This window comes from Pyrgilauda ruficollis, unplaced genomic scaffold (assembly GCF_017590135.1).
Source record: "Pyrgilauda ruficollis isolate IOZ18807 unplaced genomic scaffold, ASM1759013v1 scaffold9, whole genome shotgun sequence".
In the NCBI taxonomy this organism is placed as follows: Eukaryota; Metazoa; Chordata; class Aves; order Passeriformes; family Passeridae; genus Pyrgilauda; species Pyrgilauda ruficollis.
In genome coordinates, this window is record NW_024531043.1 from 5,268,358 (window position 1) to 5,292,060 (window position 23,703).

Consider the following 23,703-nt stretch of genomic DNA (forward strand, 5'->3'; position numbering starts at 1 on the left):
GTATTTTATTTCTTCTACTACCTTTTCACAGTTGCAGGTCTGTCTAAACAAGAGCCACAACAGAAAAATTATTTTCTACCTCAACATGGAGCAGCAATAGACAGACTATCTTGGTTTCAAAATATTCTTCTGCTATTTATCTTTGGCTAAATGAGAAGCATCTTTTAAGTGAGTATAGCTGTGATTGCTCAGCTTACTCCTACCACTGAAAAATCCCCCTACTACCAAGTCCTTGAGTAATATTTGTTACCACTTGTAATCGTTGCTCACCCACTTACGCTGCAAGAGCTGATTACCTGCCAACCCAACAGCAGGATTTATTTTCCCCAGGTCTCTCCTTGGGTGATTAACTTACTTACTGTTGATTAGTAAACTGTTTTCTTTCCTTTGCAACAGAGCTTAGGGAAGATACATGAAAGAATTGGACAAAGATAAATACATGCTGATTAAAGAAAGTAATTCATTAATTTTTGTCATCTGGAATAGTCATTTATAACCACCCAGAAGGAAAACTGAAATGTTTAATTTAAAATTTTCAGTGTTTATCACTAGCTGAAGTAACTTCATGATGAAAGAAGTTGGATGACAGCTTGATGAATCCTCTCTAAAAAACTAAGTTACTAAAAAAATCCACCAGAACACTTCAAGCAAGAGTATAATGAAAGTCTCATTTAGCATCAATACAGAAGAAGAGCTTAAGGATAAGAAAATATGTGGTAAAATACACTCCTCAAATCAGTATTCATGAAATAGTTAAGACCCACAGCAATAAGCAAGGATTGACACGAGGTTATCCCAGGTCATCTTATCCTGTCTGCTGGATGATGCTTTGCTGACATTGTTCCTGCAGATAAAAAAAGTGAAGCCTAAGTCTTAACTCAGCTGATAAGAGTGGGAGGAAGACTCCTGCTTTTTTCCTACTCTTTCACTGCAGACCTGCCACACTAGCTGCAAACATCTGTTAAGCTTAACCCTCAGAACAAATGTGACACAAGGAGAGACAGTGGCCTTTAATGATTAATCTCTCTAGTTAGGACCAATAAGACTGCAAATTTGGAAGGCAGTAAGCACCCCTTTATTTGTAACAGATTGAAATAGAAGCCTCTGATGGAAGAGTTGACTTTCTGTGTTTTCCACAGGAGTTCAAAAAAATAGTTTCTTAATGCACTCAGGTAAGACTAGGTTATTTTAAAATATCAAACAACCCAATATCACAGAATGGCTGAGGTTAAAGGGAACAACCTGAGATCATCTAGTCCAACCCCTGTTCAAGCAGCATCAGCTAGAGCAGCCTGTGCAGGACAGAGTCCAATCAGGCACTGATTGCACAGAAGGCAACTCCACAATCTGCTCCGGTATCTGACCACTCTCACAGTAAACTCCAACCAAGCTACATTTCTTTTCTGTACAGAAAAATAACCTCCCCAAAATCTGCACCCCAAAACAGTGACCAACAAACAGTTCAAAGGCAACTTCATTGACTTAATCAATCCAAAACAAAAACCTGTACTGATGTACCAAATCCAATAGCCAAGGCTGTAGGTCCTGATTATTATTGAAACTATAAAATTTAAAAACTCTGCTTCCCACATGATCCCTGCATGAAAACTTCCATACACATAAATATGTTCATGACCAGAAAAAGATGCTTAATTAGTGCTCAAGAGAAAAGTGTTTTGTTTTCATGACAACTAAACATGACAAAGGAAATGTACCAGATGCTCTACTAAAAACCCACAGTACTGTCCCTCTCCAAACTGAAAATAAACTACTGCTTCTCCTTTCTAAGTAGCACCAGAGATAAATAATTTTTACCAGCCACAGTCTGAAGTGTTCCCTATGATTGGAGACCCTTCTCCACGGGGTGGTTGAACCCAGCAATGTAGAGGCACTGCAAGGATGTGCTGTTTCAAACAAAGACACCCAAGTCGAGCACTCAACTAATTTTTACTGACAAAACTGCAGCAGCAGAGTCTTACCTGGGTCTAAGCAGGTAAATTTGCAGCACTCCTTGGGGTCCTTGCGGTACTGCTGACAGCCCTGGGGCCGCTCACACAGGGCAGCCACACACATCTCAGGCTCACCGTTGTGGCACGTGCAGCTCAAGCAGGGATCGTTCCCTTTGGGAGTGAAGTAGTAGCCTTCATCCACAATGTTGTCTTTGATGTCAACACAGGTCTGGCCTAGAACAGACAGGCACATCAATATCCATGGAATCCAGCTTCCTTTGTTAAGTGATTTGTAAACATAAGGCTAAGTTAAAATCCAGGCCTTCACATTAAGGAACTTTGAAAAGGGATCTCCAGGGAGTAGGAAGGATAATGGATGGTCTCCAGGGACACAGATGATTTTCAGCTCACTGACAAGGTGAGTTTGAGGTATTTAATGGAACTGACGCACTTCCAAGCATCCTCTCCAAGATAGAGGAAAGCAAGTGGTCTGAGAAGCTTAACCTTCACTGCCAAAGCCTGCTGCAGCTTCCTTCCTCTTTCCTGGTATTAGGAAAAGCTGGATCTTTTCTAGACCAAATTTGAAGGCCTTTTCACAGGCCAGGACTTAAAAAGGGAGCCAGGCAATAGTACTTCCACTGTCCTAGCAGCATCCTGATCCCTGCCCAGCAGGGGAAGCTTTGCTGCCTTTTACCCACTGACCTAAAGGCAGGTGCCAAAACCAGAGAGAGAAAACAGTGCTGGGAGCTGGCAGCTGGAATGACTGCCCAGGGAGGATGGCCTGTCCCCTCCCCTTTGCACAGGTCAACTGCTGGGGTCCACAGGGAAGGTAACACTGGGAGACACCTGAGGAGGTCTCCAGCTCCATCTCTGATCAAAGCAGGGTCAGCCATGACATCCCAATAGATTGCTCAGAGTTTTATCTAATTTGGTCATAAAACCCTCTGAGGACAGAGGCTGCACAACTTCCCTGGCAGTCAGCTGCACCCTGTATAACCCTCAAGTTAAACAACTTTTCTCCTTGCAAAGAAGCACCACCTAGATCAGGTAATGTCTAAGATTACCTGCTAATACTGCAAATACCTCTGTTGGTATCAAGGCTTTTGGAGTACAGGAATGCAAGATACAGAACAAAAGCTTTTTTTTTCTCTCTCTTTTAAGTCAATGAGCTCCACTTGTCTTTCCCTTCTAGGTCTAATAATTAGCTGGAAAGAATTTAGTAGAATTTGCTACACTCTAAAATAAGTGTTTCCTCATTTTAATGTGAAATTAATAATTTAAGAGCAATGTTTACTAATATGGTATTCTAAAAAAAAAAAAAAATCAGAAAAGTTTTTTTTTGCCCAAGTTTATTTTGCTGCCTAATGATTTTTAGTAAAGCTCTGTACTGTGTGACAGCCACACATTATGATGCTCTTATTTATTAAAATCAAGCAGAAATATAACTCCACCTTTTTTTTTTCCCAATTCACTGTGCAAAAATTAGAAAGGGTAATGAAACAATTTCCAACTACTTATTAATGCATATTTAAACACACAACACAGTTAAGACTGAACTGAACCCAACTTACTCCTTTTGCAGAGGAATGAAGATTTCTCATAGCAGTTTTCAGCATACCAGCTGTGCAAACCGTGGTGCCGGAGGGTAGGAGAACGGAAACAATGGAGCTGGGCACAAAGAACGTTTTCCTTTTCAGACATATCCGTGTCAACCTCAGGAACAGGGGGTAAAAACACTTCTGAAGAGCCTGGAACGAGATTCATTGGCATTAGCAGCCTGGGGGTGCGTAAAGCCTTACAGAGCTCTGTACCATCACTCATTTCATGCACACCAACTCCAATACAAAGAGCCCTCCAGCACCAGCTGCCACCAGCAGCACAGCTCTGGGGAAGGCAAACAGCTGGGAGGGAAGGGGTGACTCACACAGAAAAGAAGCTGCTGTTTTCAAAGTACTGGGTAATTCTGTCACTCTGAACCACAAGTGATACTCCAGCATCTCCACAAGTGCTGCTCCACAGAGGCCCATGGGGTTTGCCTGACAATAGTTATACACCTCCTCAAACCACGCTGAGTTTGGTCACAGTTGCTACTGGTGGAGCAAGAACCCACACAGCAATCTTGTGCCTGGCACTCCATGCACCCACCAGTGCTTCCAAAGATGTGCATCCACCCGTGCAGCCCTCGCAGAGCCACTCCACGTGTGAGGGGATGCATTAGGGCATCCACTGTTTGGTCCTTTCAATCATGAAACAGCATCCTGGTGGGCTCCAAACAGTGCAAAAGGTGTTGAGGGCATTTTCTGGAGGGCTTATGTACCGCATGTCACAACAATAAATTAAAATTTTCAAGCTATAGAGCCCTAAATCACTTTTCAAACAGGTATTAGGAATTCAGAGTCTGTGTCAATACAAGCCTAAGAAAAGTTTTTCACAAACTACTGAATGTTACTATGTACTTTACTTTGTAGAGGCATCTCTTTGTTAAACGCAAAGCTTGAAAACAGAAGATTATATGTTATTGAGAAGGTTTAAATTCATATAATGCATCAAATTAAATAAAACTAATAAAGTTATGATGATTTTTCAGCAATTCATGCCTCCCTGTTGTGACCACTTTGTCAGCAGATGGCAGTGCAGTCAGCTTTCCAAAGAGCAAAGAAAGGTCCTTTTAAGGAGAATCTTTGTATTCTTGTGTCAAAGGAAGTATTTTTCAAGACCCAATTGTTTGAAAATTCTGATCATAACTATGTGTCTGTACCTAAAGGAAATTTAGATTTTCCTATTTTCCATGGATACTGAAAACTATGCGTGAGAAAAAACCTATCCAGGTTAGTTTTCAAATGCTACACTGGAATTCACAGTGCTGCTGCTTAAAAAACAACAACTTTGTTGTAAATTTTCCATTACCTAAACCAGTACAGGAATTAAACAGGCAACTGTACACATAAGAGTTTGTATTATGACTTTAATCTCTCAACTGAATCAGCTAATGATAAAAGGTGCAGAAACATAGCTTTGCATTTTCAGCAGAGGGAGCTGCTTGTTTTGCAATTGAAAGGGTTTAGCCAGTGACACCCATCAAATTAACGTTCAGTTTTTCATATAAAATGAGATCTATTTCTGGGATTACAAATTCTGACAGGGTTTAAGTAAACTACCTGAAATATTTTAATAAGAAAAAAAATCTGTGTAATTTCTGCAAAAATTCAAGTGTGTTGTTTTAGTATACAAAATTTTAACAATTTTTTAAAAGCTAAAATCTCCAAACATGCTACACTAGTCTGCAAATACTAGAACCAGGAATCAGCAGTTCATCTAAACATTCACCACAAAGAATGAGAAATTACAGAGTTGTTTCCTTTCTCTCATTTAATCAAGGGGAAAGTCCAAATAAACACATGTTCTTTCCATGCCAGCGTGAAAACCCATAAAACTTCTTAAACTTTAAAGTAAGAGGTGTGTTGAGTATTAAACTCTTCCACTTCTACCCTGAGAAGCAAAGCAGTTCACCTATACTATTTCAGCACTACCAGTGAAAGAAGTCATGTTGTTTTTTCGAATCATATTCATGTTTTAACACAGTTTCCATGGGCACTGAACTAAGCAGCAATTTGAGAGACCCACCTTTATAAGCTACTTCCCAGTGACCTTCCAGAGAGTGATTTCGTTTGGTGATCACATACTGATATCCCACCCAGAACCTGCAAAACAAACCAAGTTACAATCTAAAGATACAGGCCAAAAACACAGTAACAAATTAAATTACACAGAACTTTCTAATGTCCTCATATGTAAAAGCAATGTTTTCAAAATGTTTTGATGACTTTTTCTCTTATCTTTCTGACCCATACATTGGCAATGTACAGAGACTACAGTTGAGGAACAGAGGAAAATACTTGATAAAATACTTAGTAGTTTTCTAGATTTACAAATTATAATTGTGTCCTTTATTTCTACTCATAAGCAGCACCTTATTCTGTTGTCATGGCAGCACTTCAGTATCTCAAACCCAAAAATCACACAGCAGCATTCAGAAGTCAAGTATTCCTGAACATAAACAACTTAGGTCAGACTGCTCTGGATTAAACCATTTAACTCCCCAGAGACAGAAACACACCATTACTCAGCCACTCCTGGTGATCTGTCATGGCAGCCCATGAGTGACAAAAAACCCACAGGCAGAAGGAGGAGGACTTGTTTGTTGTGAACGAACAGAATGAAATATCTAAAACCACCCAAACACAGTAATTGCAACTCAAAATGCCTTTTTACTTCATTCTTATCTCAAAGCTGCTCTTTGTTAGAGCTACAGGTATTTCATGGAAATCAGAATCTTGTTGAAAAATTTAAGTAATTATTTCTATACAAGGCAGTGCAGCAGCAGTCATTGTTAAATCCACCTTCCCTGACACAGTTCAAGAATACCTGTACCTTGCTAAGACAACCTGAAGATAAGAAGACTGTTGATAAGAAGTCTCTGCTGAATTGAATTATCTGTTAATATTAATTAAAACAAACTGCAGATGGGGCACTGCCAAACAGCCAACCAGCACGTTCATACCGGCTCACTCACCTGACATAAATTTTACCATTAGATTTTCCACACAAACTGAACCACCAGCGTTTGTAGCACACAGAAGCTATTCTCTGTAACATGAGATCTTTGTCCTTTTCTCCCTACTCACCTACGCTGGTCCTTCCTGACAAATGCCTTTTCTTCCAAGTCCCACTCCTGTGCCAGGATGAAGGTGAGCTCTTGGTCTGCGGTGAAGGTGGCGAGGGATCCGTTCACCCGCTGACATGTCTGCACAGCATCCCAGTAGTTCTCCCCATTTAAATACACCCTGTAACAGCTGGCTGTGCCCTCATAGTGGTGCCATCCTGTTGGGCACTTTCCTAGGAAACATGAAGAATAGAAGGGAAACCGTTCCCCCCAAATTAGGATCTTTAATATAATGCATCCTAATCAATTATCACTGGGACATGTATACACAACAGTGTGTACACTTCACCTCCACAGGAGGAGTTGCACACATTACAGATCCCTGAAGACTGTACTACAGTTTCTGACAAATGTTGCTTTTTTTTTTCACATGTTTTTAAAAACATTAAGTTCCTAGTAAAGTCCCATCACATTGTCACAGCCTTTAAAATCTTTCATTAAGACTGACCATCTACTGTGGAAGACATTTCCCTGCACATCTTTATAAAACCAATAAATTTGATCAATCCAAGCAAAAACAAGCAGCACAAAAACCCCAGAGGTGGCCAATTTAATGACTGTGTGTTTCTATTAGGCGATTAGCAATACATTCAACTTGCTTTGAAGTTTTCAACCTACTCTTAACAGTCTCAACAGTACTCATACAATCCTGCCTGCCCCCAGACTCCATCACTGAAGACTACAGAAGCTCTGGGGAAATTCTTGGTTGCTTTGGAAAAACCACCATGGTAAAGCAGACCTTTAGGAAGTAAGAAGGCGATGTTGTGAACTGCTGTCTCTGCTTTCTGTCAATTAACTCAACTGAGGGAACCTGAAACAAAAGCCTTAAGGCTTTTCTGGACAAAACAGGCCCATGGGCTTTTGACCAACATTCTTGGAGGTGATGGGTGACTAATAGAGAGAATCACAGGACAGGGAGATGACATTTAAACCTGCATTTGTACTGTTAATTTTGAATTGCCTAAGAAACTCAAAATTCAGAAAGTGTTTTCTGTTCATTGCAATTCACAGTTCTGCTCTCAAGCCTCTTGAATCTGTTTTGTTTCTTTTGGGTTTTTTATCCTTTTTTATTCTGTTACAACTCTGCAATGAGTTGTAACAGAAAATTGCAACTCTTGTTTCACAAAGAGAGGATTAATAGGGACACAGCATTCTTTGCATGTACTGGTCTGCTATATAAACCATGCAGGACATACATAAAAGAAACACACAAACACCTGAAATAGCATTGCATGTCAAAGTTTGGCCAAAAAGCTAGGAAAGAGAAAAGGCTATTACTTTTTAATTTAAAAATAGCCTAAATTTGTAAATTAATGAGCAGAGAGATGGCCCAGATTTCCCAGTCTGCAACTTACTGCTGAAGCGGACGGGCTGTGCCATGTTGACGGTGTGGAAGCGGGTGGTGTCCCCTGCTCTGCCCCAGCTGTGCCTCGAGTCCACACTCTCCTTCCCATGGTAAGTTCGCTGGTCCCCTGTCAAGCCTGGGGACCAGGAGCAATAGTTAGTACTGGTGAAAGATGCAAGCAAAAGCAGATTTTGTTTTATTAAACTTTCCCTGGGTTTTAATTCAAGACACGTGTGATACCTGACTCAGGTAAGCAAAGATGGCAGGTCCCTGCAGTAACAGCTTGGCCATTTTACTCAGCAGGTAGCTGAAATACCTTCAATTGAAAAGAACCAACAAGCCATTACATGAGTCTTGCAAGGTAAACAAAATATTTTGGCAGATTCTCACCAGCCTGCAATTGTGCACAGGACTTGCTGCCCATCATTTCAACTGCTGCAGCAAATGCATCATCCCCAGCATATTGTATCTGTTCCTGTTTACAGAACTACCCACTCCCCAGCTGCTTTGTTCCTCAGCTGTGTGTTCAAGGACATAAGACAACTCCTCCAATACATTTTCCAACACATGCTCTGAGATGTAGGATGTAATTAAAACCAGGAAAGGAGACTGATCTTCAACCAGAAGGAGGGTTTTTTGTTCACTCTCAAGCTTCTAAAGGAAAAGTTAGTTGATGACTTCTGAAATAAACCCCCACAGCCCCTCATCTCAGTGTCAAGGTTAAGAGGTGTACACGACCACTAGGTTCAGTAACTTAGGAAGAACACAGTGTAAGATGTTATTCAAGAAAAGGGGCTGGAGGGCTCCATGTGCCTACCAGGAGTAAATAAGGAACACCCAGTTCAGGTGGAGGCAGGGTGGGCCATAGCCAGCACAACCAGCAGGTTCCTAAGCAGGAAGGCTGGCACAGTGGTGGGGAGAAACCTTAGAGAGAGATGGAGATGGGCACCAAGAACGATTAATGTGGAAACAAGAGATTAACCTTAAAAAGAGAGAAATAAAAAAAACGAACAATATAAGCATTATACATGTCTGCTTGTATGTTACTTAATACTACTAGATGTTATTGAAGGTAATAGGGTTTAACCAGCACAGAGTTATGTAGACATTCATTTCTATATAAAAAAAAAATCTCCTTATTTTCCTTTAAAGCTGATTAGCTCCATTTAGCCTTGCTAAACCAAACAAACAAAGTCATGATCCCAAATAAAGAGAAGCTGCACAGTCTTCTTCAACAGGTTTAACCATATCTGTTTGAAATACATATGAAACCACGTCAATAAAACTCTCTCTTTTCAGACTATCTTTGGAAAGCAAGAGGTCCACAGCAATTTCATGGTAATTTAAACCCCGAGCTGCAGGCTGTTCACTGCATTACCTGGGGGAAAGACCTCCACAAGACCCAACATCAAACAGTGCACTCCTTGGAACAAATGTAGGCATTGATGAGCAAAACAAATCCCTTGCTGGAGCCCAGGAACAGCAGAGTTGCTTTGCATTCATCTGTCTCAAGCATACTGAGTTTGCCCTGGGTTAATGGGATAAGCAAGGGCTATTTAATTATCACGTTATCCTAGGAATTACATGTCTACAGAGATCACCCATTAAGGAATGGCTGTGCATAATATATTCACATGGCCTTACAGGAATAAAGCAGAAATTCTGGTGTTCAGTATTAGAATACACTATCTATCACAGGCAAGAAGTCAGTGTCAAGAAACTCAGCGTACATTTCATTCGAAGGAGGCAAAATGGTAAAATTATTTGACAGTAATAAAACATTACTGATTTTTTATTACTTTAAAGGCTAATCTATTTTTAGTTTTAGAATCTGTTTTTAATCCTAATGGTTCAGTAGCACTATTTACACTATCATATTCAGAGTGATACTGAGACGCTGAAAAAGCAAATCTTCAATTATAGCAAGACTTTAAAAATAACACTAACTAATGTAGAATGCTTTATCCAATTCTACTGAGCTCAGCATGGGGAGCTCTATTTTCCCATGGCATTAAATGGTAACAGCAAAACCCAAAGAACCAGTCAGAACCAAACACATGAAGAATCAGTTCTCTCTCAGAAGCAAGAGCAGATGCAGCACCATATGGCTGACCCTCCGCAGCTAAACAGAACGCCCACGAGGACTTAACACTTTATCTCCCCCAGGAATAAAACAAAAGTTCACAGGTTTTAACATGCAAGGTTAAGGAAGGGTTACACAGGCTAACATCCTAAATTAACAGAATTTATGCCAGATGCTTTGAAAAATAGCTACACAGATCCCACATAAAGAGAGTTCCATCATCTGCACTCAGGAAGCAGAACTCATTCCTTGCTCAGCATCTCCCCTTGTCAGCAGATTCACTGCAGAAACCAGGACTGAAGTGGCACAAAGTAGCCACCACAAGCCACTTCTTCAAGCCCAATGCTGTCAGCTGCTTAATAAACTGGTGCTCTTCAAATATTAAATTGCTTCTATTTGACCTGAATATCTGTCTCCCAAGAAGACAACTTTTTCCAGGGCAATAAAGAGATGCTAACAAGCCTCTAAGTCACTTGACTGCCATGAAAAGCTGTTGCAGATTCTGGTGGCAAAGGTGTAATTGGACTGGATTTCTACTCCACTTTTGCAACCCTCTGCAGAAGAATTTTATGTGCTGTTCCTACTTCCTTTTTACAAATAATTTAATCTTTAAAAATAAATTAGAGTGCCATGGACTCAGATAACAACTTAACTCAGAAGATCGGAACCTAACCCTGTTTGAATGTTTCACAAGGGAAAAGCCATCATTTTCAGTGCTTACATGCACACTTCATATCCTGAAAGCAATGAATTTTGGAAGATCAGTTTTCAAGATCTTTATTCTTTTAAATACTACAACCACGGGCAATAAAAGCAACAGTGGTATTCTTACTAGCCAAGACAGATATAGATCTGTTTCTCTGACTTTATATAATTACTCCAGAAATGTCATTTGCTGGCTAGTTGGTACAGAAAATGAAAAAATGGGTTCAAGGAAAAACTCATGGGGCACTATTTTTTTTCACCCTTTGAATATTAGAGTGGTGAACACAAGCATCCTCCAGTGTGTTTCCCAATGGATCAAGTCATGATTAGTATTCACCCAGCTCCTTCCAATTTACAGTTGCTATCTAATTCTCTCCAGCACAATTATAGTCTAAGTATAGGGCTATCCATCAAGAGAAAGTTGTGTAACAGTGGTGGTTCTGTGGCTATTTTCAGTTGTTTAAAACTTGAAGCTACCAATTCAGAATAGAAGTCTGCCATGCTGATGGCTTCTCCTACCTTTTGGAAAACTGTGTCACAGATGTCAAGTCACTCAAGCAAAACCCTTCATAAGGATGGATGTATTATGTCAAATGATGTCAAAATTAAACTGCCTGTAAAGCAACCAGGTCTTGCCATATCTTATTAGTTCCAAGATTTGAGTTGCTCCTGTTTAAACACACAGATTCTCAAAATTTACATAAAAGCTGCCTTCTCCCCAAAGCTTCAAATTTTCTGTCCAGCATATTACCTACTGAAAGCTTAGAAAGCTTCTAATTCCATCTGGTAATTTAAGAGGTGAGAGAACTTCAAGATTAAGTCCAGTTTTGTGCCTCAGTATTTGGAAATACAGTTCAGAAGCTCCTAGAGAGGAGTGAATCTTCTCAGATCAAGCAGCTCCACGCTGTGTGTTATCAACTGTACTGTGCAAGGACATCAATGCCAAGCAAGAACAGCGTCCTGCTGTGCTGAGTGCTATTCAAGGCAATGGACTGGCAGAAAACAGCTTATAATTTAAACACCACAAGGTAGGATAAAAAAAAAAAAATAGGAGTTCAGCAAGGGCTCAGGAAAGGTGTGGAAATGCTCAGAAGTTTTTATTATTAATACCTAGCTTTTAAAAAAAGAGATGAACTAAAAAGTGCACAAATGTCAAGAGTCACTTCAACCATACAAAACATCCTTGGTGAAACAAAACACAAAGCTGTTTTTGATCACTTCAAAACAGGTTGCTGCAGCTGCTGCTTCATCAGAAGGGAAAGATGTAAAACTGATATGGATAGGATTTATGAAGGGCACTTGAATTTAAGACATCCATTTTCATTCATAGGCAACAGAAAAAAACATCAAGCCTGCAGTTTGGGAGGAAAACACAGCCAGAGCTCTACTAAACCCTGCTCTGCTCAGCCTCCTGAAAATGAGTTACACCACAAGGCCTGCAAAGAAGGCAGGGTATCTGCAGAAGCTGATCTGATATTCTGGTAGAAGTAAAGCTGGAAATCCAATAAGCAATAAAAGGTAAACTGCAGATCCCTTCCCCCTTATGGGTTTAAATACAGAATTTTTATAAAGGTGAAAAAGTTAATGTTTTTACTTTGATTGCTTGTGTAGAAACATGAGAGAAAGTGATTAGAAAGAATAAATTCCCATTTGTAAAAGTTCTTGTTTAAGATATTAATGCCTGTTTCTACCACTTCATAAAATACACCACTTTGGGATAAACTATTTTTAGGATCAATTACTGTTGACATGGAAGAGTCCACAAATTTCTTGAAGCTCCACTGCTAAAGGCACATGCTACATAATAAACCCTCCCAGCAATTTTTAGTACTGCTCACAAAAGTAGGCAGACACTGGTTTTAGTCTGCCAGAGAGATGAATTGAGGGAAATCACTGCTGCAAATTCCACTGACACATGGGTGCCTAGTGGGAAGGGCAGTGGGAACAGTACTTTGCACATGGAAAATTTGGGACTGAAAGGAATTCCGTGTTTTAAAGGAAAATGGTCATTGTGATAGGAGATAGTAAGAATAAAAACAGCTATAATGACAATCTTCAGAAAAATATGGCAAAAAATAGGCATCTCACACACTTATTCAGATAGTCAATGAATTAAATGTCTTACTTGTGTTCTGAAAACAATGCCAGAAGAAATTCAAACGAAACGTCTTACAATTTGGAATGTTTCTTGCGCTTCAGCCAATACATGATTACCAAACTAATTTATTAATCATGGATCCTCTTCTTTTAATAGGACCTTTGTGACTAACACAAATGAAATTAGGCCTAAAAAAGGTGAACCAACAGAGGCAAACAGCTTACAATGGCTTTGTAACAAACCTTTCAAAACACCAACATGACTAAGGAGTCACTGAAACACACTTTTAACACCACCACAAAACCCTAATTCACTGCCATTGATCTGTTCCCAGTTGCTCATGTTGGAGTGTGCCATTAGTGGCTCAAAGGCTGAAGATTAACAAGCTTCACAACCAGATTCAGGGCCCTTTCTTGCATGCTTTCTTTTCATGCTTCAGAGAGTTTTCATGCCTTTTAATTTAAGGATGTTATAATTCTCCAAGTTTCACAAGTCCAGGTGGCTTCACTGACTAGCTCTTTTAGTCTTCAGACTGCCTTTATTGAAGGGAAGAACTTTTTAATTAAAGTATTTACATTTAGCTGAATCATCACACAACTGCTCATCTAATCCAAAGGTATTTTCTATATTTAAAGCTGCATTATTTCTTGTTAATTCAGTGGCCAAAGAAGAAAGTTGCCACTCCTCAGCATGACTTTGTTACTATTATTAGTAGCGTTAGCTCCCCAATCAATGTCCCAAGAGAGTCTCTCCTGTGACTCGTCACTGCTTCCCTCAACACAAGCACACTGTGCTCTTCCAAACTGATTCTGCCCTCGGGTTTACTTTCATTGATGCTACTCCTCTTTATGCTCCACCACAGCATTCCCATGCACACCAACCTCTTCTATTCTTGACAGCTCTGAATAACACCTGCCCTTCAACACCCATTGCAGGTCACAATGCAATCCCACCAAGTTTATTGTTACAGGTATAATAGTTTTTACATCCTACACAAGTAGTTCTTGTTCCTCTGGTTTGCTGGCTGCACTCCTCACATTACTCTGCAAATATCTCAGTTCTTTCACAAACACCACACCTGCTTTCTGGCCGTTTTACTGAGCACAGCCTTTTCACCAATTACTTCTCTAATTATTCCTCTCATCAAGTGGAACACTTTCCTCTCTCTGCTGTCCAGCATTTTCCCCTCTGGTATTTACAGACATTATTCTTCTCTTCCTGCACACAGACATGGAGGTGAACCAAGTCTCTCCTACATTTCATTTCTTTAACCTTCAAGTTCTTCTTATCATGTCAGGCTAGACAGTCTACACCCCAAACACAACACCTAAACCTATGCATTGAGAAATATTACTCCCATAAAATCCTCCTATCAATATTCCAAACATTCTTTGGAACTCCAGTTCTCAGTCAACACCACCCTGGTGCACACTCCAAGCAAAACTTAAGTTGCTGACTAATGCATCAGGAACAGGAGAAGATAAAAATAGTTTTCTATTAATGTGGAAGTTCAAATGTTCCCACAAGCAAAGTCTTCAGTGATTTTTGAGTAAAACCAAACACTAACATGACTCTACCCTCCCCTAGCCACTGAATTCCACTATACTCCAGAATTTTATTATGTCTGTGGCTTTCTTACATTTGGCCAAAGTTAGCTAAAAAGGAAGAATAACAGTACAGATATAAAAGCAATTTTCTTTAGGACATCCACACTGTAAAGAATATTCTTAAATAGACTATCAATGGCACAGCTTAATTTTCAGCGTCAGAAGAAACTACTGACTGTTTTTCCCCTTTACTGCACATTCACACACACTAACAAAAAATTTTCTGAAAAGAGCACTGACATTCTTTTAATTTTTTGTCCATAGTACACACTGGGGAGATGGCTAACTCTAGCACAATTTCATAATTTCAATGTCTCTAATATGTTTAGATAATATGAAAATTTAAAATAATTTGTTGCTGTAAAACATCAATGTTACTATTTTGTAGCACCTCTCTAAAATAGCCAAGAACTCAGAATGATGAATGCTGTTATGGCAATGCCACGGAGTTCATGTGATTCTCTGACGAGAAAATGAAGTAGTACACTGGAAAAGAACTTCTTAAAACAGTTTTTGAATGTAATTTAGTCACACTGTAAAGATAAAAAGCTTTCTATTGTGCCACAGTTGAATTCATGCTTTCAGATACCTGTCTCATTGTTCTTAACAGAAAAATTTACAGGTCAATTCACTTTTAAGATATACAGAAAGAGCTGCCCTAGCCTGTTTTTCAAGAAGAACTGAAAACCTTCAAAATTGTGATTTTACAGTCACAATATTTCTTTGCTTGTTTTTAAGCACAGCTCAGTATCCAGTAGCTTTAGCAGAGATCTGCTGCTGGTGACAGGCTCCTCAAAGCATACCTAGGAGCTTATGAAGTGCAAATACACCAGCTTGTCTGGCTGAACAAAGTTCCCCACTTAAGCACAAGAAGCATAATCAGAACAGGGAGCAATAAAACAAATTCTCTACCCAAGTCCAGCAATATCACCCAGCACCATCTGAGCAATATACAGTAATTCCAAATTTCACCACAGGCTTATGTGTCATTTCAGTTTAACTGCAACATTTTTTCCTTGTCAGGAAAGTCTCTTAAACTTCAGGATAACTGCTCTGACCATAAGAATGGAAGTATAATTCAGACAACCAAAAAACTGTTTGTGGTATTATCTGCTGAAAATGAAGAGAAGCCAACTCGGGTCTTTGTTAATAATGGCTACAGTTCTACCAAACAATCACCAATTTCAAATAAAAATAACCAAACAACCTGAAAGAGTCAAAGTACTGCTGCAAAGTAAGCTGGTACAGGGCTGTGGGTAAGTAAATCTCTTAGATTTACTCACCTGGACAGTCCACTTCATCGCTCTCATCCTCGCAGGTGGGCCATCCATCACACTGCCAATTGGAAGGGATGCACTGAATGGTCCCACTCCGACACGCAAACTGCCCTGGGGTGCAGCGGAGCTCTGGGAAAGAAGCAAAAAAAATGGTGCTTTGTTTGAAATGTTATTTATTCTTGCAAATTTATACATATATTAATCATCTGTCATGTAATGGATCACTGAAGCGTAAGGGACAAAATCTCTGGTTAACTCAGTCTGTTAAAAACTCCTTCAGTTCAGATCACTTCGTGTCCTAAACTGCATGTGTGTGGTTCTAACAGACAGGAGGGTATGGGAAATGAATTCTCTCAAGACATCCGTGGTAACACCTTCCTGATAAAGATAGCCTGTGAGCAGCTATCACCACAGCATTACCCATTTGCTTCTTGTGGGGCACTGAGGAGTGCTCGTTCAATTTTCCCAGAGCTGAAGTTCAACACAAACATGCTTCGATAGGTAAGCACTGCATTATGCAGCAGCCTCAGAATCCTATTTCCATTCCAATCACTGCGTATGCCAGAACCCACTAGACTTGCACAAATGCCCAATCTGATTTAGAGACTTTTCACAGAACTACTTGCAACACAATATCTATATCCATGAACCTGCTTTCACTTTCTAGCTTCAGCTCTTTTGTAGAATTTCTCCATGTGAACATATCCTTTACTAGAAACTGTCACTATCTGCAAACATGTTGCTCCTGCTCGTCTGAGTTCACTGCCTACTTGCCATCACTACACTGTCACACCTAATTAGCATTATAAAAAGTACAACTTTTTTAAAACCTTTTTTTTTTCAATTCCATCTATCAAATGCCAGAACCTAATAACTCAGCTTCATTTTATGTCCCTCAAAACATTTTGCACGGAATAAAAAAGTCTGTCTACAAAAGTGAACAATCCTAAGCTTGTTCACAGCCAGTCTGCCAGTGCCAACACCATCCACAGGCTCACTTTTGCACCTAATCATCATTGTCCATCTTTCTTCTAGACAGTGGTTGTCTATTTTCCAACCACTGTTTTTGAGCAATTTAGCACATTTTCCTCTCAGTGAGCTGCACTAATCCCAGGTAATTTATGTCTCGAGAATGAGCACCTTTTTAAACATAAAAAAAATGTTTATATGTAAAACATACTGATTTTGAATGGATCCAGTAGGCAAATATCTTGCAGAAGGAAATCACTAAAAGAGAATTTAAAATACAGGTATGCATTCTCTCATCCACAGTTTACAATATAAGAGCAGACTGTAATTGCAGTTGTTACTTCTTGAAACACATGCCTCAGCTAAATCAAGACAGAGGTCACATTTAAGTGTTCAAACAACATGACTGGGCGTAATAAACCCAGTCACCAGGCACTCTCAATAAAAGCTGTACACATACACCTGGTAATTGGTATAACATATTGATAACAGGCTTCTAATTTGATGTTAGACTAAAATCCAGTCCTACTACTGGTTCCTCTGTAAAGCACAGACCTGCTCTTCTAGAAAAATAAAAGCAGGCACATCCTCTTAGCAACCACCTACTCAGAGCAAACATTCAGGTCACAAGATGCTAAGAACTCACACGGACCTGCCAGACTGCTGAGGGCAACAACAGACCTGACAGTGTTCTCACCCATTTAGAGCTTTACGCAGCCCAAACAGCTAACAGAGAATGAGCACAGGCGAAATGGGAAAAAAAAAATAAATTACCAGTCATAATGACTTCCCCCTCAGAAAAAAAAAAAAAAGAAAGAATTTATTTAGCCTGAAGAGGGAAACAGGAATAAAACAGTTGTGGGATGTAAAAAATCGAGGAAAAGCTTCACTTACCCAATATAGCAAGAGAGAAAATTTAAAATCTATCTTTAAGCTAAATAATTTAAAATCTAGTATCTGTGAGTTAATTAAATCTCCTTCTAACTTAGAGGGAAAAACCCAACAACACACAAACCACCAAATCAAACAAATCCAAAACCTCAAGGTGAAACTGAAAGCACTCAGATGTCAAGTCCACAGAAAGCACCATTTGGTAAATGATTGCAGCTTCTTTGGCCACTTTTGCACAAGGTCAGGGCACAGTGGGAGGTTCCTTAGAAAGTCTTGCTACTACGGCTTCAAGTACAGAATTTACACCAGGGACTGTGGCAGATCTTTTAACACATCAAAGAATATTCTCAGCCCAGCTTCAGGTTTGCACTGCATCCGCCCATAGTTATGGCAGAATTCAGTACTTTAAAATAAACTTGATTTTTTCTTTGACTGCTTATTTTCAATGGAATTCACACACATACACCCTGTGAACAAAGTTATTCTGCAGCCTTCTGGCTTCACAGGCAGCACCCACCAGGAATGCCAACCTGCACAAGGGAAAAACAGTCAAGAATACTTCTGTGTGTCTGCAACTTCATACATGCTATTACTATTTTATGTACAATTACATATGACTGGTTCAGATAAAAGGATGACTCCATCTCAGCATTATGGGCATTAAAAAAATGCCAGCTACATGCTGTAATGTCATTACTTCCTGTGTTAGAGACACTCCTCTCTGAAGAATGTGGATACATGGAAGAGTACAAAACATTTCTAGTAAAACACCTTTCAGACCAGCTGTACCATTGTTCCCAATGGGGATCATGCTGTCAGATACACTAATTATTTCAGACCAAGGAACATGAACTGCTACGCAATTCTGCTGCGGAGGGGGCAAATGTGACACAAAGAAATACTGTGAAATTAAAATCTCTGTCAATAAGCCATCCTAAGCCATCCCAACCCATAGCCATCAGCAGTAAGACACAGACATAAAAATAGATGGAAGTCTATAAAAAAGCTGTAAGACACTTAGCCCAGGAGTGGAGATATTTGGGAGGGGCAAGGATGCACAGGGTATGTGCTGGTCTCCAGAACCTTGTGAAACACTTCATGTCAGTAGCCTATTTTTAAGTTAAAACAGCAGATAAATGAAAACATCTCAAGCCCATCTCCACCACAGAAAAGGCAAGTCACACCGCCAGCAGTCAGGAAGATGTATGAGCAGTACTGAATAGTACAACATTATGGGACCATCCATCTTTCCTGGAATGCAAGTAATCACTTAAAACATGGTCAGACTTTGTACTTTCCAGGAGTGTGGTAAATAAAAACTGCTTCTTCACCCATATATTTTCAGTTCTTTTGAAGAATAGCAAAGATTTCAAAAATATCAGTACATTTCTGTCCTTAAAGCCAGATATCCCTCACAGTTCACAGCTGTTGATGGTAACTCAGAGCAAGAAAGGATGAAGAATGTACCTTAAACTATCACCTCCACACAGCACTAAAACCATACTTTCTACCAGCTGTTAAACGCAGAAACATTTCATATTTTCAAAATCACTGGTAAATATGTAATGGCACAAGTTCAGCTAAGAGCAAGCAGCTGTTGGAGCAGAAGCACAAGACAACATTAAGCCAAGGGCATCAACAATTGCCTCGAAGTGAAAATGTGGAAATGCAACCTCCCCCAGCATTCATGTATGATGTGATGAGTGACATCAGCAGTATAATGATTCACATGTGCAATACTAACATAAAAGGCTTCTTTTTCTTTTCAGCATCAGATGCAGTCTTTGCTATGCTACAAGATGAAATTTAGTACACTGAAATCGTCTTGCAGAGCAATTAAATTTATCTGGCATTTGCTGGAAAGAAAGGAGACAACTAAAACACTGAAAATAGCAGCAATTGTAGTTTTTGCACTATACAGAGTATAAACTTACAAAACATCACAAAGTTCAGGCAGTGTGAGAATGTGAAAACACTTGAAGCAGTGAGGTGTCATGACAGTCTCTTCATTTCACTATCTCAGAGCACTTCTACAACATTAACCCTCAACAATCTTACCAACCAATGCATCCTCATGCCACAGTTACAACAAAGTACAGAACAATTCAAGAGTTTGCTACAGACAAGATGAACCTGCAGGAAGCCTGCTGGCTCTATGCTTTCAGGATGACACTGTGTTTATTCCCTAGACCCCAAGCAACCTGCTCGTTCACCAGCACACCTGCACCTGAACAAATGTCTGCCAGAAATATTAAGGAACAACAGTGTGTTCTCTGGTAACACTTCACCCATTTCTCTACTATAAAATGGATACAGAAAACAAGATATTAAAAGCAGAAAAACTGAAATCAGATTCAGACCATCAATTCTACAAGCTAAATATATAACCCAAGATAAAACTTACTGTCAAGTGAAAGCCAAAAAAACCCCAATACCAACTTGCTTGGATATGTTATTAGATAATACAACCCATCCACAAGTCATTCATCTGAAAGAAGTCTTACCAAGACTAGTTATGGACTTGTAATTTGAAATTTAAAAGAAAACTTATAAAACAGTTGGAAATTTACTTCATCAAACCAAAAATGACAAGATTATAAATCAATTTAAACACTGCCACACAAACAAGAGGCTTTAGGCGTCACATATTTTTCTAAGCTAGCCAGCAGCAAAACCAACAAGATTTTTGACTAACAGAAAAACTGAGGTTTCATACAGGAAAAACCTAATCTTTCAAGGTGGTTGCTTACATGCTCACAGAGAGCTTTTGTTCTGAAGATTTTGCCCACTGCATGTTGAATGCTAGGTGTTTCACAGAATTCATTGTGCATTTCAACATAGGGGTCAACTAGCTTTTTGAATTTTCTTTACAGCAGGATAATTTCCTGATTTTCTGCAAAGTACTCAAAAAAAAAACCCATTTACAAGAAGCATTATCCACAGGAAGGACTTCACGATAGATGAATAAAACACACACGCACACATGCTCCCTTTAATTTCCAGCCAGCTTCATGTGTTTCACAAAACAAACAGACCTTGGCCACTACAGAATGATCCAGGAAGCCCTTTCAGGTTTAACAACCTCGTGTACTCCCTCTGTGTAATTGAGAACATTTTCCTCCTGGAGCCCAAGCACTGAGAAGCTGCAGTGCATCCTTCCTGAGCAGATGCACACTGATCACTGAGCTGCCCTGATTACTACACTTCCTGAAACCTGTATTTTCTGCATCATTTTTGAAGACTTTCGAGGTTAATTTGGACTAAGACACCTCCTGCCCACATCTAAACTGCAATTATTTTTTTATTAATCTTCCCCCTTTTTATGCAAGACACAAGGGATAAATGGTTACTCAAAACAATTGTTTTATTTTAAAGAAAGGCAGGGAGGATCCATGTCCAGTATGTGAAACTATTTTCAATGCAGTACATCTCATTTTAGAGCTTCCAATACCAAACCAAGGCTGTAACAGACACATGACACAAAATGTTGATTCTAAACAAGTTCACCTTGCTGGTTCGGTTTCCTAAATGAATGTGATCAGTTGGCTTTGAAACAGCAAGCTTTAGATCAAATTAGCTACTGTCTGTCCACATTAAGTCAGACCAGCTCTGGTCTGTCCCCTTGCAACCACAAAGATTGCATGCTCCAGCTAATTCAGCAGAAATATGGCTGTACAAATCCAGTAACCATTAATGTGGAATTGGGGCATCATAATAGTTGTCTGCCCCAAAGACAGAACATCTACTAATGTGTCTGTTGTTTTAAATATTTGTTCTAACAGCAAACATTTACACAGTTGGGACCTTCACCTCCACAGCAGCAGAAAAGCCTGGAGTGAGGACCAGGGTTCCCAGGTCACACACCACTGGGGTGACACAAGGAGCAGGGGTGGAAACAGCTCGTGGCAAGGAGCAAAAGCCAGCAGCTGTAAACATTTCCTGCAAAGAGAAGCTGCTGGGTAAATGAGAAAACTTTGATACTGTTTTAGCAGGATTATCTATCCTGCTGCAATTGAAGACAGAGATACAGAAGAAATTCAGCTGGTAGAAATGTTACATCCAATAAAAATGACAAGGCCCTATCTCAGGCACATGTAGTAATGAACATCTACTGAAAAGCATTGAGTGAACACATCAAAGTTCTCAAAATCTAAATTTCAACCTTATATTTTCAAGACACCAAAGATTTAACACTACAGAAACCTGTGGAAAAAGGAGCAATAGATGCTGAAGTAGAAATGTATCCCTGACAAACAGATCATTCCCCTCACCTATGTTCCTAGCCCTAAAATATGAACCCTCCAGCAGTACAAAAACCTTGGTATCACAGCAATTCACAAATTCAGAGGTACAGATGAGGAACCAGAGGCTGAAACTAAAACCTCCAAAATATGACTCTCAATTCATCAAAGCGCTTTGATACAGAAATTAAACTTAGTGACTACAATCACTGATTATGAAAGTTTGGGTTCTTCTGGCTGCAATTGCTAACTTTTCTTTATTAAAGAAATCACCAGTTAGTAAAGCCTGATACATTAAGATAGTTTTTTAGTAGCTAAGACTACAGATGCACCAGGTGTTAGTGTTTACACAGCAAGTATAGATTTTAATCTATTTCAGTTTTTAACACAAAGAAATGTCATTTTTTATTTGCTATACTAATTGTTCTTGTCTGCTGAACTTCATTTGTATGGAAATTGAGATTTGGTTAAATGTACACCCAGCATTTAATGTTATTTCAGTTATAAGCTATTACTCTGAAATTCATGTACTGGAAGAGATAAGCTTGAAGTACATGGTTTGGGTTTATACATAGGCTTTTAATGAACAATGGCAGGTTTGTGTGTACATCAAACTTACTTTGCTTATTTTGATCACATTTCTTAAGGTTGGACATGGTAGATCCTCTGGCATCATTTTTATTTACAGACCAAAGGAAAACAAAGGACAAAAATACTTCCTCCTTTCTCAGTGTAAGTCACTCATTGTCCCAGACCAGATGAACCAACCTGTAAGGGAATATTCTGTTCAGATTTCAAGAGGCAATTACAGTAATCAAAAGCTGATTAAGCATTACCAAAAACTCTAACTACAAGTGCTTAGACCAGTAACTCTTCTTATTCAGATTTTAACTTGTCCAACAGGTCTTTCTTATGTTTTGTAATACTCAACCTACATACTTAAGACCTGTACCTACATGTTGCACTATCCTTTCATATTTTAACACATTTAGGAACAAGTTTACTAAAACTGAAATTTTTTTTTTTCTTAAATCACCATTTCTATATAACTTGAGCCATGCTACACTGCATGAGTATGATCAGATCCCAATCCCTGCCAGCAAAAAGCTCAACTCCCTAAGTCCTTCATTCCTGGAGATTCTGCTGAACACCACTGCTTACCAAATGCCTGCAAACAAGCACCAGAAACAAAACAGCAGAAGGAACACCACACCCACCACCATCAAACAAACACACACAGCTCTATATCTAATATTGATGCTCAAGAGGAAGCATAACACAATCAATATTGCTCTAGACTGGTATTTACTACAGTAACAAACTTTACAACACCCTTAATATTTCCAACACAACAATATAATGATGGTTATCATAACGTAGTCCTCAGCAGATATCTGAAAAAACTGTAAGGTAACCATCTGTACTTAAAAAGCAGTTTTCCTAACTTGGATGTCTCCCAAGTCCAGAGGTGAAGTTCACTGCAGCAGGTAGGGTGTATCTCTCACAAAATTCCCAAAAATCTGCCATTCTGTGAGGAGCAGGGCTGTCCTGCCCCGCCTCTGCTGGCAGGGGCCACCGCCAGCTGCTGAGCAGCTCACTGCAAACTGCACCTGAGGATGTTCTGACTCAGCCTCAAACAGGTTTCCTTGTTTTCAACCTGTCTTTGAGGTACCCCCAATCCCATCCAAGGGCTCTGCTCTCAGGAAGAGAAGCCATACGTAAATGGTATTTCCCTCAGCCCCAGATCTCAGAGAAGTTTCCACTAACCTTTCATTTCCCAGCAGATTTTTGTGTCTCTCGGTGAATCTGACGTCC

The 23,703-nt window shown here is 39.5% G+C and overlaps 1 protein-coding gene across 1 annotated transcript in view; it reads right to left on the minus strand.

Moving 5' to 3' along the window:
• DGCR2 (DiGeorge syndrome critical region gene 2) overlaps window positions 1-22,638 on the minus strand; it is a 28,914-nt gene extending 6,276 nt beyond the window's left edge. The window contains exons 1-7 of the mRNA XM_041489149.1: window positions 22,508-22,638; window positions 15,794-15,916; window positions 8,028-8,153; window positions 6,635-6,845; window positions 5,574-5,650; window positions 3,521-3,697; window positions 1,980-2,183 (exon numbers count right to left, since the gene is read on the minus strand). Of these exons, the coding sequence (XP_041345083.1) occupies window positions 1,980-2,183; window positions 3,521-3,697; window positions 5,574-5,650; window positions 6,635-6,845; window positions 8,028-8,153; window positions 15,794-15,916; window positions 22,508-22,544 (955 nt within the window). The 5' untranslated portion in view covers window positions 22,545-22,638. The remainder of the gene's footprint in view (window positions 1-1,979; window positions 2,184-3,520; window positions 3,698-5,573; window positions 5,651-6,634; window positions 6,846-8,027; window positions 8,154-15,793; window positions 15,917-22,507) is intronic.
• Between the last annotated feature and the right edge of the window lie 1,065 nt (window positions 22,639-23,703).